Source organism: Phaethon lepturus, unplaced genomic scaffold (assembly GCF_000687285.1).
Source record: "Phaethon lepturus isolate BGI_N335 unplaced genomic scaffold, ASM68728v1 scaffold2285, whole genome shotgun sequence".
NCBI classification, from domain to species: domain Eukaryota; kingdom Metazoa; phylum Chordata; class Aves; order Phaethontiformes; family Phaethontidae; genus Phaethon; species Phaethon lepturus.
Window position 1 is genome coordinate 97,957 of NW_010541066.1, and position 18,187 is coordinate 116,143.

The 18,187-nt window shown below is 39.0% G+C and overlaps 1 protein-coding gene across 1 annotated transcript in view; it reads left to right on the plus strand.

The window, feature by feature from the left end:
- Positions 1–18,187, plus strand: part of CNKSR2 (connector enhancer of kinase suppressor of Ras 2) — a gene marked incomplete at its 3' end in the record, with an annotated part of 154,511 nt that overhangs the window by 85,663 nt on the left and 50,661 nt on the right. Inside the window, 1 exon segment of the mRNA XM_010287613.1 lies at positions 8,138–8,284. Coding sequence (XP_010285915.1) covers positions 8,138–8,284 — 147 coding nt within the window.

The window sequence follows — 18,187 nt, forward strand, 5'->3', positions numbered from 1 at the left end:
TGCACCCATTTTTAAAAAGGGTCAAAAGGAGGACCCTGGGAACTACCGACCTGTCAGACTCACCTCTGTGCCAGGGAAGATCATGGAACAGATCCTCCTAGAAGCTGTGCTAAGGCACATGGAGGACAGGGAGGTGATTCAAGACAGCCAGAATGGCTTTACCAAGGGCAAGTCCTCCCTGACCAACCTAGTGACCACATCAGTGGACAAGAGAAGAGCTGCTGATGTCGTCTATCTGGACTTCTGTAAGGCCTTTGAACATGGTCCCCCCCCAGCATCCTTCTCTCTAAACTGGAGATGTATGGATTTGATAAGTGGACTGTTGGATGGATGAGGAACTGATTGGATGGTCGCATCCAGAGGGTAGTGGTCAATGGCTTAATGTCCAAATGGAGATCGGTGATGAGCAATGTCCCTCAGGGGTCTGTATTGGGACCAGTATTGTTTAATATCTTCATCAGTGATATAGACAGTGGGATCAAGTGCACCCTCAGCAAGTTTGCAGGTGACATCAAGCTGAGTGGTATGGTTGACATGGATTCAACAAGGCCAAGTGCAGATTCCTGCACCTGGGTCAGGGCAAATCCCTGTATTGGTACAGTCTGGGGGATGAATGGATTGGGAGCAGCCCTGCCGAGAAGGACTTGGGGGTACTGGTGGGTGAAAAATTGAACCTGAACAGCCCAGAAGGCCAACCGTATTCTGGGCTGCATCCAAAGCAGCATGGCCAGCAGGTCGAGGGAGGTGATTCTGCCCCTCTACTGTGCTCTGGTGAGACCTCACCGGGAGTCCTGCATCCAGCTCTGGAGCCTTCAGCACAGGAAAGATGTGGACCTATTAGAGCAGGTCCAGAGGAGGGCCACAAAAATGATCAGAGGGATGGAACACCTCTCCTGTGAGGACAGGCTGAGGGATTTGGGATTGTTCAGCCTGGAGAAGAGAAGGCTCCGGGGAGACCTTATTGTAGCCTTTTAGAACTTAAAGGAGGCTTAAAAGAGAGATGGGGACAGACTTTTTAGCAGGGCCTCTTGCGACAGGACATGTGGTGATGGTTTTCAACTAAAAAAGGGTAGATTTAGACTAGACATAAGGAAGAAATGTTTCACAATGAGGGTGGTGCAACACTGGCACATGTTGCCCAGAGTGGTGGTAGATGCCCCATCCCTGGAAACATTCAAGGTCAGGCTGGACGGGGCTCTGAGCAACCTGGTCGAGTTGAAAATGTCCCTGCTCATTGCAGGGGGGTTGGACTAGATGACTTGTAAAGGTCCCTTCCAACTCAAACTGTTCTATGATTCTATGATTCTGTGATTCTGGTGGAGCCAGCCAGTCACTGTGGAGAAGAGCAGGTACCCAAGTGAGGGAGGATGCTTCCAATTTCAGAGGTACACCACAGCTGAGCAAACTGAAATTAACCCCATTTTTTAAAGCCATACACTTAAATGAAGAAATGAGACCCTTTTTCCTCAAAAATTGTACCTTGTCACTGACCTTACATCTGTAAAAATACGTACATACCATAAAGTTGGGGTCATTGCTGTTCCCAACAAATATACTTGTTTATTTGTTCTAGGATGTTGCTAGCAATGACTCAAAAGCAAAACAGTGAGGTAGCTCTGAACTGAAGGTTGATTGTAGCAGTGAAAAGTGAAAGGTAAGCATTGTTATTAAACTGTGTCCAAGCTTCAGTGCAGAACTGATCCTGTGTCCCTGGATAATTGAAGTTTCAGTTCCCTACGGATAAATCACATGCTTGTCTCCATTACCAAGGTGCTTTGTAGTCATGTTGCTAACATTTGGGAGGTTTGTTGAGTTATGGTGGAACTGAGCTGTGCAAATACCAAAAAGGTGCAAGATAATAAAATCAGTCAGAAGTTGTGCTCTGCATCATATACATTTTCTGATGGGGAAATGTGATTAGAGCAGCTTAATGAGAGGCAGTGACTTCGGTATTTAGCTCTCAATTTGGGTCCTAACATTTTATTCTTGGGAAAGCCTCTTAATTGTGAGCCTTAGTTTACAGAGCCAAAAATGAATATAAAATTAATTTCATAGTTTGTTGGTAGTGAGCAAAAGTTTTAGTGAAACATCAGGATTTTCTCAAGTAAAAGATGTGATTTTCTTCAATATACTTTACATACAAACTGTGTTGTTGTGACTTTGGGCAACAATACAGTATGGTGCCATCAGTGACATTCTAAGAATGTACAGAACTGACTAACATTGGGTTAAAATTGCATTTATTTAAATAATATAGCCAAGATATTCTTTAATTAGAATTGCAGCATATGCAATCACAGTATTATTAATCTCTCCTCTTTGGGAGACAACTGCTATGTAAGCTTGAACGTTCATTATCATGCTAGCTTAAGAAGCTGGATAAATCCCTGAAAAGCATCTGCTACTCTCCTGACACTGCTTCTCCTACCACATACAGATACAGCTTTCATCTCAGTGGTAGTCCATGTTGTAAACATCCTTCCGTGGTTTCCTCACCCAGTAGTATTTTCTGGAGGCGGAAGACCTATGGCCTTTCATTAATTTTTAGCATTTTCAGGCATCTGCAGCTGGGGGAAGGGGAGGAGATGCTTGCTGTAACATATTTGTTTCATAGGGCTGCCAGCTGACCATCCTCATTTCTGGCCAGCGTTCATGGAAATCAATCTGTTAATTTAACAGCATGATGCCAGATAGTTTCTTGTCAGATTCTGACTTGCTTAATAGTGTGCTAGGTTTGATACACAGTGCAGTGTTGGTTTTTTTTTCTTGTGCACTAATTTTATTTATAAAATGCAAGATGGGTGATAGATGTGGAAATTCTTTAAAAAACACCTATTTCTTAAGGTGAATACACTTTCCTCCTGAAATTCTACTTTTTTAGTTGAAAAATTAGTAGAAGCTTGAAGCTTGAAATGGTTGCTAAGTCAAAGAGCTCTGGCTGGATGCCATTTACAACAGGCAACATTGAAAGAATAAGAATTTTGATGATCTCCCCATTCTAGTAACTTTTTAAAATTAAACACTAGAGTGGATTTTGCATATTTGCTTAGGTAGAAGATAGTACATGGCTTTGCAGATTATATTTAGTAGGAATATATTACTTTTCCTCCAGAAGCGTAAAGATTTTACTACTTTTCTCTTTTAGAAGTCTGCAAGTCAGGAAAGAATTACTGTAACTGGGAAAAAAAAACAGTTTTCATGGAAGCAGAAGGCTCTCATTAACTTTCATGGGACTCTGGTGACCCTTTGAACAGGAATATGCCTGTAAAAATACAGACTCTTTTCTATTTATCATTTGACTATAATTCCACCCTGTAGATGATGCAGTTTCAGTGTGTGTTAGATTTGCACACTGCTTTTAAATGAGGCAGCTGTTCCATGGTTTATTTGGGATACATGTGCTGGATTTTTCAGACTGTAGGTTATTTAGTATTGGCTTTTGTAGCATCCTAAAAATACTTGGTTTAGGTCCATCCAATTGTATTTGAGCTGCTTGCATGTTAATATTTTACAGAGCTCCTCTCTGGCTCATAACATATATCAGTACTCACAGAAATCATGAATGAGCACAGGAGTTTCGGAATAATGTTATGGGTGCAGCTGTGTAAAAAAATTTTCAATAAATGGGCATGCTTACTTTCAGAAAAAGGGAAGATTACCACTGATTTTCCAAGCTTGTCATAAAGGGACAATAGGTTAATCTGGGGGAAAAAAGTCATTACTTTAATTTTTAATAGTTTAAAAATGTTAAAGATCTTGGCAACTTAGAATAGGAATTCAAAATAAAAGTTCCATTTCAGGCCACTGTGATATTGTCATCCAGATGTGCTTGCTGCATGCTAAGGAAACATTGGGGCCTTTTAAAATATGTCTCATTTTGCTTGGGGGCATCTTCTTTTCTCAGATGGTGGCTGGGGGAGCAGACCTCTAACAGCACCTCCTGCGAAAGCTTTCTGCTTTTTGGGGTAATGGGTGCTGGGATATTCCAGGTGGTGGAGAAGCCAGTGGGAGGCGAGGGGGAGAGGCAGGGGAGGTGAGGAGGATGTGTCAGAGCTGTGTGCAGCTGCACAGGGCCCCCATGTGCCTGTCTTGCCCTGCTGAAGCAACCTGGGTGGCCCTGAGTATCTCTGGAGCGTGCTGGTGAAGCTTCCCAGCCTGGCCACAACCTCTGGGTGCGTAGTGGCAGGGTGAGATGTGAAATTTGGAGCTGGCCTGATGCTGATGTTCAGGCACGCTGCCTGCAGGCTCGCCTCTCCTGGCGCAGAGCATTGCTCTCCCCTTTGGGTGGTTGATGTCCCTTCTCAGACCATCCCCCAGCAGTGTTCTTCATCTGGTCTTGCGGTACCGGTCCTTAGGTGGCATGGACCTGGGCTACCCTGTCTATCCCTCCTTTACCTTGGCAGTAGACTCCTCCAGCAAAGGTGCTGTAATCTTGGCAGAAACAACTCAACACGACCCCTCAGGGCATCCCTGTGGTGCTCCCTTGCTCTCCTCTCCCTATTCCCATAATTCACCTATCTTTGCATGCCACGCTCACCTTCCCTTGCTACTCCTTGAGCCCATAGTCCATCTCCTTCCTCACCAAAAAAACACTGTGGCCTGTCCTGCACCAAGCTCCACCTTTCCACAAAGTGCCCTGTGCTCCCTCGGATGCTCAGGCCTGCACCCATGCAGTGGGAGTGCTTCTCCCCCGTGCCGGGGTTCCCAGTATTACCCAGGGACTGGCTGCGTTGTGCCTGTGCATGGTGCCCAACCCCTGGGCTGCCCTCAACTGCCCTTGGCCCCCCCGGTCTCGGCCATGAGCTGCACTGGCAACCGGGAGTGATTCAGGTGCTGCACAGCAAAACCCAACAGTGGGCTTAGGGTGCCATTAAAAAGACCTCTCCTGACTACATCTTGTTGATGGCACATGGTTTAACAATGTCAATTTATTTTAAAGCAAGCAGCAGTAACTTGCTTGGTCCTTAAAAACGGGTATGTGGTCAATATAGTGTACTGATTTAAAATAAATTGCTGAGGTTGTTTTAATGTAAGTAAAGTTGTCTGCTAATATAGTTCTTTTACTTTTCTATGGAATTTTCAAACCATTAATGAAACTTTCTTATTGCTGTCCATTTTTGCACTACATGGGTAGGAATAAGGATATGGTAGGGACTTTGAAAGCTCTGCCCAAAAACTTGCTGACTGGAAGTTGAGATTGATAACTGTGGTGTCAACGAGAAAAGGGAAGATCCTGAGGAGAGTTTAGAAAGAGTAGATTCAAGTCACACTTAAAAGAAAGTATAGATTACATGTCCCTAAAGTGGATTTCTAGAAAACAATTTTCAGTTCCAGATATATTCACTGCCTTTCCCTCTTTCCAACCTGATCTCCTCAAATAGGATTGCTTCTGTTTAGTCTGTGTCAATATGAATTTTGATGGGAACTAAACTACGTGGGAACTGAAAAGCATGCCTCCTACCTGGACATCAATTTCATTCAATTTATTGTTGACAGCCTCTTATATGACTTGTTATTTTTAAGCTAATTTAGTCATTTCTGTTCAAAGATGAGAAGCAAGCAAGGACTGCCTGAACCAGACAGAAAACTCCTGTCAGGGAACTAAGTGAAAGCAAAGGATGAGTTTCATTTGAAATTTATAGTAAACTCAGAGTTTTCCTGTGAAAAATTAAGTTAAATTGTTTATATTCATGAGCTTCTAAATTAAATACATCAGATTTAGTGCTTTGAAGTGTTTTTTTTCTTTAATCCCCCTAACTCTCACAAAGAGACTAGATAATCTCCCATTTATTGCAGTGTAAGACGTAGTTGAAATACATGATACAGTTTATCTCTGCAACGTATGAAAGTGCATTTGAAATAATTTTTAAACTGCTAGCATAACCAAAATCCCCAGTTTATTTATATTCCTCTGGCTGTTTCAGTGAGAAACAGATGGCTTTAAAACACAGCTTTCATATGCAGTGTCCTACCAACTTAAATGGCAAGAATCATCCTAACTCCATAACTTGGGGCAACATCATGTTCTCAAGGCTCCCTGTGGTGCTTTATTCAGCAGAAGAATTCTTCTCCAGAAATCTATCTTCAGTTGTTACATCAGGGAATTAAAGTGTACAGTGGCTTTTGTATGGAGATACCTTACATGAACTGTAAACCTTTAATTCCTTCTTTTCGGTAGCAGATGAAACCTTGCATATGCCCAAGGTGACATTAGAGAACTAGGGGGAATATATTGTTTCTAAGCAGTGGTGGAAGTCTCTCTTAGTAGGAAGACAGTATTGTAAATAGCAAGGTATTTTTTAATAAAATCATAATATTAAAACACAAAGCTTGGACTTGCAGAGACTTGGTTTAAATACTGTTGAAAGAAAATGGAGACTTCACCAGGGTGTGGGAATTGAGCAGAAGTTGATTACGTTCGTGCTTCATTTTATTCAAAGTATAATAGCCATGTGCCTAGTACATTGGACTGAAAATAAGAATTCCAGCATGCTTGGAAGTCTTCTGTGGAAGCTGGAAAATATTCCATAACGATGTATGTTGTCAACACTCTGTTTCTTTGTTTACAATAATATTACTGTAGAAGTGCATCCTGGATGTAATGAACTTTGCTGCAGTGAAAACAGGACAGATAGGTTCACAGTAGCTGAGGAAGAGTGGTGAGGTTTGACCCATGTCTGTGATTCAGGGTTGTTGGTAAGCATTAGTGCTGGCTTAAGTGGCACGCTCGTATGGGAGTATCAGCTCTTCATATAAGTGATATTAAGAAAACAAAAGGAGATTCGGTGTAATAGGGAATAAGGTAAAAAATAAGTAGCAACAATAACCTACGTGTGATTACTTTGCTTAACCATAGGTAATGGATATATTTTGTGTCTTTTCACTATGAAGGAACTATAAGGAATATAGATACTCTCTTTTTCACACGGCCTAGTTGATTTTTTTCAAATATATTGACATGATACAAAGTAACCTTTTTACAATGATGTCACCTTATAACTTCAGAGTTCTACATGTTTTTTCAGTAAGAATTTCACTTGTCAGTTGGATAATTTTCTTCTTAACACTGTTCTTGTAAAAGTTGTGAAAGCAGGAAAATATTTGTAACTGTGATCCTTTAAACATCTAAATTGACTGGCTCGTTTAAGGGAGGGAGAGAGAGTAAATGGTAGAAAAGCTGTCATGTTTACAGAAATAATCACTTTCTAAGTCTATAGGCCAAGATTTTCAAGGGATGTATGATTATGTGTATAGCCACTTTAGGTGCCAAACTTGAAAATGCAGGGATTGAGTATCTTAAATGTTTCAAGATAGATACCTAAAATCAGGCATTATTTAGACTGAAAACCATTGTCATGAGTTGTACCGTTTTAATATTTGAAGTACTTTTTTCAAAAATGCAAAATAAATTATTCAGAATGTTCTATCCTGCGTTTATAAATAAACACTTCTTGTTTTCCGTGTTAGTCAAGTTCTTAATTTTAGAATATTTCAAAATGCTGTAATTCAGTTAGGAAAATTTTACTTTGGGCTAATACTCAAGTAGTGGCTAGACTACATTTCTGTCATTAATTTACTGTATTTGTTTCTGAAATCATCATGAAAGAAGTACTATTTTAAAAAAAGGCCTTGTGATTCTGATTTTATTTTTATAGCAGTGTGAAGAGTAGAAGATTTTCCTGAACTGGTTTGTGCTTGCATAAGCTGCTAGGAGTAGAAGTAGTATGACTACATGTGGTTAGTGGACTTTAAATAGTAACCATAGCGTATAAAATGCTCAGTTTTGAATTGAACTGTTGGGGCAGAAGCCAGGGGTTTTTAACCTTCTAAAGTGTATGTACCAGAGCTAATTTTGAAAACACTTTGAGATTTCATTGTTCATTTACAGTGGAGTAACAGTAGTTCATTAATTCTAAAACCTGAAATGATACATATCCATCTTAATGCATTATAATAATTATTTTAGTTGATGTGATTTTTATGCAGTAATTTATTTTTGACATTTCTAGATTTAATTTCCTTTAATATATATATACACACTCCTATTATGTTATTTTACTAATCTTATTTAAAAAGGGAACATTACATATTGAATACTGTACCTCAATTTTATTGTAATAATTTTACTGGTTACCAGGTGGGGTGGCAGTTGAAAAATTTGGTGAATGCACTACGAGAGGATCCGAGTGGTGTTATCTTAACTTTGAAAAAGCGACCTCAGAGCATGCTTACCTCAGCACCAGCTTTACTGAAAAATATGAGATGGAAGCCCCTTGCTCTGCAGGTAATGAAGCTTAATCATAAGTCATACACCATCATTTTAACTACAGATTATCTCAATGATGCTTTATTGTGCTTCATCTCAGCAGCATATGGATTTACTCTTGTATACTTTGAAACATTGTTTCTGAAATGATTTCTCTGTAGTTTGTTCTCATAGGCTCAGTTGAAATTAAACCTGTTATTAGAACTTTTCAAAGTTAAGAAGTAATCGTTCCAGTGTTTTACAATGCAGAAAAGTAGCCCCAGATAACTTTTCTAGCTAAGGGGAAACAACTATACTTCAGAAGCCAATAAATTTTAGTTTGACTTTTTGTTTAGCTCACAGAGCAGTATAACCTCAAAGAAAGAGGGGAGGAAAAGATCTTGAGTTCTCAGTTTGATCAATCGTAGAGTTATAGGAAAATTTATAAAGTGTTTTTATTCAATAAACTACTTGACCATAAAAATTTTCTCATGTAAATAAAGTCATATTCATGTCAGAGTTGTCCTTGAGATTGAACCCTTGCACATAAAGAGGTGTGGCAAAGGATGTTTGGCTGGGCCTTTGATTTTTAGTAAGCCTGCAATGTGCTGAACACCATGGAATGGTTTCATTAAAGCTTTCGTGTTTCACTCCAGGATAAAATGTCACTGTGATGGATAACTCTAGGAAATAAAAGTTATGTCCAGGCTGATGAAAGCATGTAACCAACAGCTGGAACTGACAAATAATCCCTTTTTTCATTCAGTTCAAATAGAACAATGTTTAGAAATTTATTTTCTTTGCATAAAGAATGCATTCTTCAGGACATTTTTATTATCACAATAAAAAGTCTAATTTAAAATTAAGTACATTTGAGAGAGAAAGAGACTTCTGTGAAGTTCAGGCAAAACAAAAATGAGATATGGAAATGCCACTGCCAGTAGCTGTGGTCTTTGCCATTTCAAATATCAAGAGAGTCATAAAAAGAACTCATGCCATGAAGAATTTCTTTCAAATATATATATATTAAAAAATCATTTTATATTGGTTAGATGCATCATTGTCTTTGAAACTGAGTAATTTTTAAAGTTTTTAAATGATTGAGATGTCTTGGTCTTTCAGATATAAGGTACTGACTAGACATGTGACAAAAAGCTTTTAGCCAAAAATATCTTATTAGCTTCTGAACATAAAATTGCAAATCTGTATGCATGATGTGACTGTATGAATGTCCATACTTGAAGACTGCACTTTAATCATAGCTTTAGCGAGAATATAAATCCAAATGAAAAATGCACATCATTGCTTTGAATGGGGTCAGATGCTTTCAGTCTAAATATTCTTTGGATAAGTTGGTATTTCTTTGGGTGAACTGTGCCATTCTCCTAAGTATTTCTTTTTGCTTCGCTTTATCATTTGCCACTAGAACAATTACACTGAATACCCCACAACAGAGGTTTCTGACATGGGCCATTGATGCAGACAATAGTAAATAAGCAACTAATTCAAGACAGGCTACTCCAAAAGGGTGGGCAGAAATTGGATAGAAACCAATTTCCACTGCTTAAACTAAGTCCAGTAGGGAAGTGAGGATTCCTGTGGTCCTTTGACAATGAATGCTTCATGAGCTAAAGTTGTGGGCCTGTTTGAAACTCCATACTTACTTCCAGAAGCAAAAATCCAGTCATCTTTTACTCTGTTTTATTTGGCTCTGATTTCCATCAGCATCCTTAGTTCAATACAGATACTAGGGTGTTATTCAACTGATCTAACTCCACATACCTGCTATGTTCACATCTACATATCTACATTATCGTGCAGGTTCCTTAGCTTTACTGCCTTTGTCCAGCAGACATACATAACAGTTACTGATTCATTCATCTTGGCTATTTTAGCCTGATCTGCCTTAGGATGAGCTGAATTGGACCCTGTGCGTGCCTCTCGTCTCTCTCTGGTGATAAAGGGAGTTTGGACAGCTACCTTGAATGTAGATTATCTGTATTAGATAAGATGAGACTGACCCTAAATAGAGGTTTTCTGTAATCTTACAGGTTGGGTAGTGTGGGTAATGGGAGTATTGGTTTTGATGTAGGTTTTTTGCTGATAGCATAGAAAATATGAATATTTTAAGGCTAATATGAGTACAAATAGAGATACTGTTAAACATTAGAGATGTAATTCTGGTATCATGATGATACTGTTCTGATTTTAGCAAACATGACACCAGGAAAAGGCCAGAACCTCATTCAACACTTATATGTGAAGTGTGCATATGTGTGTCTGTTGTAATTTGTGGTTTTAGTGTGAGAAACAACAGTTTTCTTAAGTAGACTGAGTGTCGAAAAAGCTCCAGGGCAAAGTTAGACAAACTTCAGAAGCTACATAATGTGGAGATTTCTGTTGTTAATTTATGCAGATCAGAGGTGAACAGATGTTAGTCAGCTGATGTTAGTTTAAATGTAGCCTAAGTGTGAAATTGGTACTGTATGTTTGATTAATAATGTCGTGGTTTAGCCCCAGCCGGCAACTAAGCACCACGCAGCCGCTCGCTCACTCCCCCTCCCGCAGTGGGACGGGGAAGAGAATTGGGAACAAAACTCGTGGGTTGAGATAAACACGGTTTAATAGGACAGAAAGAAAGAAGGAAACAATGATCGATAATACCAACAAAGGAATGTACAAGAACAAGTGATGCCCAATACAGCAATTGCTCACCACCCCGTGATCGACAGCCCGTCCCCGAGCAGCGATTTCCGCCCCCCGGCCAACTCCAGTTTATGTACTGGGCATGACGTCGTATGGTAGGGAATATCTCTTTGGCCAGTCTGGGTCAGCTGTCCTGGTTGTGTCCCCTCCCAGCTCCCCGTGCACCCCCAGCCTTCTCGCTGGCAGGCCAGCACAAGAAGCTGGACTGTCCTTGACTGCTCAGCAACAACCCAAAACATCAGCACATTATCAACAGTTTCTCATCCCAAATCCAAAACACAGTCTCGCACTAGCTTCTGTGAAGAAAACCAGCTCTATCCTGGCTGAAACCAAGGACATAATGAGAAGTGAAAGCAGTCAGAGTGCAGTGTAATTTAATATCTATTAAAATATAAAGAATATAATGTTTATTTAACAAAATTTACTTCAAAAATCTCTGAAACAAAATCTTCAAAAAAGCTGTATGTTTTGTAATTGCAGTTTGCCCTCTGGCTGTTGTGAAATTTCTTATGTTCCTGATTCATGTGAGGGTGCTATTCTTTAATAGGAGCTTGGGAGATAATATGAGAGGAGAGGGGGGGAAAGTGATAGCAAATAGGAAAAAAACATAAGGAAAAGCAGTACCTCCATCACCTTTGGAAGCAAGGGAAATTATGATAACTTGTTTTCCTACAAGAAAGCTGGAGAGGGACTTTTTAAAAGGGCATGTACTGATAGGACAAGAGGTAATAGCTTTAAACTGAAAGATGGTAAATTTAGATTAGATATGAGGAAGAAATTCTTCACTATGAGGGTGGCGAGACAGTGGAACAGATTGCCCAGAGAAGTTGTGGATGCCCCATCCCTGGAAGTGTTCAAGGCCGGGCTGGATGAGGCTTTGAGCAACCTGGTCTAGTGGAAGGTGTCCCTGCCCATGGCAGGGGGGTTGGAACTAGATAATCTTTAAAGTTCCTTCCAACCCAAACCATTCTATGACTCTATGACTGAATTTTCAACACAAGGCAGAGAAGGTTTCTCCTGCTCTAAAGCAAGGATCACAAGTGGTCTAGGAGCTGACCCACAACTGCTTCACAAGTTTTCAGCCATGAGTAAACCGCAGGGGGGTTGGAACTAGATAATATTTAAGGTTCCTTCCAACCCAAACCATTCTATGATTCTATATCAGGATGTCATGAAATAATTGAGGATAACTGAGCTGTCATCCCAGAGCTAAGTTAATTGAACCATATGTATTATTCAACAGATACAAGCTATAAGGAAATTATGACTCAGTAATAATTCTGTTAAAGTACCAAATATGAGCAAAATATTCAAAGGCCTCTAGAATAAGATATGGGGATGAAATTCTGGTAACATGGAAATTAGGATCTGCAAATTGGCTGCTGTGGTTTTTTTTCGTTCTGCAAATGGAATGAACAGAGGAAAAATGTGGTGTCACATCCTAATCAAATTGCAGCGGGTGATGTGGGAAGGTGGAAGTTTGCCCTAATGTAAGGAGGCTGACACAAAAGCAGAGACTGAGTTTTTCTATGCACCCTACCAATGAATATGTTTAACAGCTATTGCAGCGAATGTAGAAGGTAAACTTTTCAGTGAATTAAATTGAGACACATTTACATTGAGATTTACATTGGGATGTTTTAACTGAGAACCTTCAAAACTTAATTTTAGCTGGAAGTGAATAATGTTGAGGCATTATTGGTAAATTGTATTCTGCTTGTTTAGTCAATAATTGTATGTAAGAACATGAAGTTTGCCACTTGCAACTACGTGAAAAACTAGACTTAATGGAGATACTAAGTAAGCCTCTAAGTTGGGAAAATGCTAGATGAGTCTTCCAGTTCAGGCAGTATGCCAGTACTACCAACGTATCAAGCAGTTCTGGAACAGTTTTGGTGTGTGAGTGACAGGGCGTCCTGGTAATTAAATTATGCATTCTGATGATGAAATTTTTAAGTGTGCTGTCTATTGTTACTAATCTGTAGATTAGCCATATGCCAGCCAAATGTTCACCATCTCTGAGTGTGGAAAACACTTTTAGATCATTCAGATATTAACTGCTTGCTAATTGGCATAAATACTTCTTAGAATGTTCAGTGGTTTACTTCGAACAGCTCTGCCTTCACATGGCAGTCTTGCCATGAATTATGATTTAAATGCAGTCTACATAATTACTGATTAATTCTTTGGGTGTTTTTTTTTTCCTTTTAGCAGAATTGTGGTATATTCATTCTTTTCACAAATACTCTTATCCTTAGAATAAATATGAAAGGTTAGGGGAAAGAAAGAATTATGCATCCTGTGTAGGAGTCCTGAAATTGATATTGAATAGTTTGATGTACAGTAAATAATACAATTATTAAATACTGATGTACAGTAAAATAATACAATTATCCTATGGCTATACTATGCACCATCGCATAATGAGTTTGTATTTACAAGTGCATTAATTCCAGCTCTGAGGTCAATCAGTACAGAAAGAAACACATCCTTTTTTTTCCCCTTGTGTCCTGATTAAAGGAAGTGCTGGGTTTTTTTTATTTTCAGTCACTTGATTGTCTGTTTTAATATCCAACAGTATCCAACTTCTTGTAGATTATCAAAGCTCTCCCTTGATGCATGCTGGAATCATGTCAGAATTTGTGAAGTCAAGGGATTTTTCAGCCTGTATTTTTTGTTACTGCTTTTATAACATTTGAATTAGGCAGCTGTGGCCTTGGGAATTGTGTGGTTGCCTTTGCAATTGAAGGTATTCATTAATACGGTATCGTACCATATTAAGATGTTACGCCTGCAAGAAAATTCTTACTAAATTTGCCTTTCAGTTACTTTTTCTGATACTCTGATCTGCTGTGTGAAAGCCTACAATGGTATTTCAGATTGCAATGTTTGTATTTCTGACTGCTACTGAATATGGTGAACAAACTAAATATGTTTAACCTTTAATTTTTTTATTTTTCTTACTTGACATAGAGGTGACAATTATCTTTGAACTCTCCAAATTTTTGTCTGGTTCAAAACCTAACTTAAATAAACATTCTCTACTCTAGATTGTCTGTTTTATTTCTCCTTTCCACTTTGCGTTATTTTGGGGCGGTTTCAAAGGGAGGCTCCCCTAACTGCTGTTTGAGCAAGGGTGGAAGGTTCAAGAGAGAAGATTCTTGGAGCATATGAAATCTTATGTAAGTCGCTATCATCATGCTAGCAAGAAGCTAGCTGCAAAGTCCTTCTTTGCCTTCTGGAAAATGCTTTCTTAATTAGTCAAAAGAAAGTGGACTTTGACTACAGTGTGGAAGACTCTTCATCCAGTTTCACTATAATACAGAAAAGGAGTGGTAGAGAAACATGTTGGCATACTTCGGCTAATTTGGACTGCACCCTGCCAATATCAGTGAAAGGGCTGTTACTGATGTCAGTGAGGTTGGGGGCAGGTCCAGCTGCCAGCCACATCTTGTGTGTTGACTTGGAAAAAAACCTTCTGACCCCTCTTAAACACTGTGTGACACTCTTCACCAAGCTTAATTAAATGTCACCTTTTGTATATTCAAAATAGTCCACTGTATTGTTTTGTATGTGATTAAATTGTGCCGTTATAAAATCACCAACAACTCAGTATCTGTAGTTTTTTCAACAGACTTTATTTTGGATTAGATATGCATAATATCTCCACTGTGATATATTCAGCTTTTCAGCCTCCTAAGAAGAACAGCAACAATAACAACGGAGTCCTTGGTTTGAGAGAAAATGCTACTTTTATTATTTTTATTTAGTATTTTCCCATATTTGATTATATTGCCTCCTTCATTCATCTAGATACGATGCTATATTCTGTTTTCATCGTTTATGATTAGAATTAATGACCTTACAGTTTTTATCATTAAATTTGAATAAAATACTAACTTGTTTGCTCTTCAGTTGCTTAGTTGTCTTTTAACTACATGGGAACTGGGCATTCTTTGCAGCACTATTGAAATGGATTCTGACTGGGTTTTCCTACAGAGTATGAATTAGTTATAGTATTTCATTTCTTCATGTCATGGCTGATCTTACAAAAAGTTTGTTTTATTGGAAATATTATGTTCAATAAATTGTCATAACCTTGATCCAATATGAAAAATATATTAGCAGTAAAATCTGTTTACTGATGCAAATACTGTATAAAGATATTACCACTTAAAATTTTGTATTGGTTTTGCTTATATTTTTAAAAATTGTATGTCTTTTTCTGGAGCAATGTTTCTCAAACTATATATTGCAGCTTCCAAGGGAGTTAATGAAAGGTTCAAAGAGTTTTAAAAAACATTAAAAGGAATTTTAGATAGTATATATTAAATATTAATTACACTCATTGTTTAGAGGTAAAAACCAAAAATAATATACTGACTTACTGGGGCTACCCTCTGAATTCCTTCAGGATTGGGGATGGGAAAAGCAGCAATAGGTCCTAGGAGCAAGACGGAAGTAGGGACCACAGGGCAGAGCTAACCAGGGACAGGGCAGCTTCTGGGGGAGAGGGGAGTTAAATGCCTACATGCTATTAGTCAGTACTTACAGGCACTTCTTACTTCCCTGTAGAAATTTCCCTGTGGTTGGTTATCTGTTCCCCAGCCAACTGACAATTTGGGAAAGGGTCCGTAAAGGCTATTGACCCTGAAGGAAGAGGGTGCATCCAAAATGTTTGAGAAATAGTACTCCAAAATGTATTGAAACATGGATTTAGTTTCTGTCATTGTGGGTTAAGATTGATGCAGGGTTTTTTGTGGGACATTTTTGAGACTATTCCAGTTTTAATATGTAACTTCTAAACTTTCTCTGTCAGGCTATTCCTGTGGATCAAGTATTTAACTCTTTGGACCTGAAAACTTTTTAGTTTTATTGCTGTTTCAGCAATTCCACTTGCCTTGGCCAGCCTACCAAAAGCGACTGCTGCAGAAAAACACTCTAGTCCTTGGAAGAGAATTAACTCAGTGATAACACTGATCTCCAAGGCATCCAATTCAGACGTACTTGAATGGAGTTCCATGTGTTTTTCTGTTCAGCATGCCTATTTTGAACTGGAGAGCTACAAGAGCTGATCTACTTGCAGGTGCACAGATTGACTCGAACTGAGGTCTCTCCAAATTGCAACGCAAAATGCCATGTAGACGCACCATAACTGCCGGCCATGTTCTGAAGGCTTGCTTTTCAACCAAGAGGGCCTGAAGACTTTTAATTCTTTATAAAATGAAAGCTGAACTCGTACAGCACAAGGTGGTAGTTACAGCAATGCTCTCAGTGTGTTGAGCTACCAGGAGAGACCATGTGAACACTTTTACTATGTAGCATTTCTTCCTGAGCTGATTTACTGGTGCAGTGGTGATAAATATATTTTAAAGAAAAAAGTGGTGGCCTATTTTTAAATTCAGATTTCTCATTTTTTCCTAGTTGCACAGCTTTTCTGTTTTTGTGGAAATAAGCTGGAGAGCTGACTTTGGCAATATGACCTAAATATATAAAAGATATGGGACATCCTAGTATGTTTTGAGGCAATCCTACAGGATTGTGTTTCCACTTGTACTGGAATGTATTACAGTTCTATCCCTTTGGGAGCTCCGGGTGCCCTGGGAAGGTGTACCCACATGGCCATCCTGTGAAATACCGCAGTCATTCAGACTCTCACCAATTACACTGTAATTTCACCTCTGAAAGTGTCTGGCATGGGAACAGTTTGAGGAAACCTTTTACCTTCAGGTAGCTGGATAACTGGTGTTTTTCTGTGGTAGACTGAATACCATTTTTTCCTATTGCAATCACTATTTTAACCACCTTGCTGAGCTAAAAGATGTACCAAAATGTGCGTTTGTCAAAGTTGCACAAACCCCGACTGATTTCCAGCATCTTCCGACAAACCGACCTATATGTCTGGGCTGTGTATTAGCAGGGACCGGTGAAGTGTGAAGTTAACCAATAGAATCCTCAGACTTCAGCAAAATCATATTTTTTTTTCAGAAATTAAGCCCATATCAATAGTATATAAATAATTAAGCCCAGGTATTCCAGGCAGTAACACAAGGGAGATTCTTTACCGTGTCCTCTAGCCCTCCAGCAGCCAGTCAGGATCACCAGAGGTTCATCAACCCACTGTAAGTCCAGATCACTGTTATGCTTGAGCATGATTTTCCTTATGTGACATATACCATAAACTCCTATTGATTGCCACCAGTCCAGTCTCTAGGGCCCACTTTCCTCTTATCTACCTATTCACGCAGGTAAAGGGCTGTCGTCTTCCTCAAAGTGGAGAAAAGCAAATCCATTTACCCAGCTTGTCTTCCTCTCAGTGCTCCTGCCAGTAGGAGCCATGAACAACAACAGCTTGAGCTTGACAACTGTAAACAGGGTCTAGGTTACAAAATTCTTTTGGCTTACAATGAAAATTAAGCCTACAAGCTACTCAGGAAGCCACAAAGTCTACTTATCATAGAAGTACAAGGTATCAGAAACGAAATAACCAGTGTTGTATTAGTAAGTGGTTCAAAAACATCTGTGGCTACAGTGTCACAGATGAAAATGTAAAGGATAAGATTTTTGTTTATCTGAAGGTTTTTTTCTGTTTGTTATTTTGTTGGGTTTTTTTTACCCAGTTTTGCCACCAACTTTATTCTTATTTTTGCAGACTTCTGTCTTCCTGTTTTTAGTGGTTGTAAAGTCTTTTACCTGTCTAGTTTTGTGTGTGTGTCTTTCTCCCTCTTTTCCTGCAAATACTGGCAGTCTTTCATTGGCCTGGATATAGAATACTCAACGTTAACACTAATGAGCAAGGAAAGAATTTGGCAGTATCACTGTTTACAGGAGGTGGTTTTCTAACATTCAAAAAGAGAAAACATGTCAGTTTATAGCTGTTGCTTTAAAGGTGGACTTGCAAAGTTTTAACAAAATTTTAAGCATACATTTTATTACGTTTGAGATAAATAACATCTAACACAGCTCAATTCCTAAAACAAGACAGTAACTGGCTAAAGGAGGAGGTTCCTTAGGCAGCATGCATATTATTCTTACATACTGATTAAAAAAAAAGTGACACAGTGGTGGGGGCTTTGCTTGATAAGCATAAATTCAAATGGCTCATCGCTAACTTATGAAAGGCCAATATTTTGAAAAAGCTTCTGCTGTTGAACTCGGGGTTTTCTGCGGTATAGGCATAGTGCTGGAGTATCAAGATTAATATCTGGAAAATGAGAACTGATTATTCTGCACAGG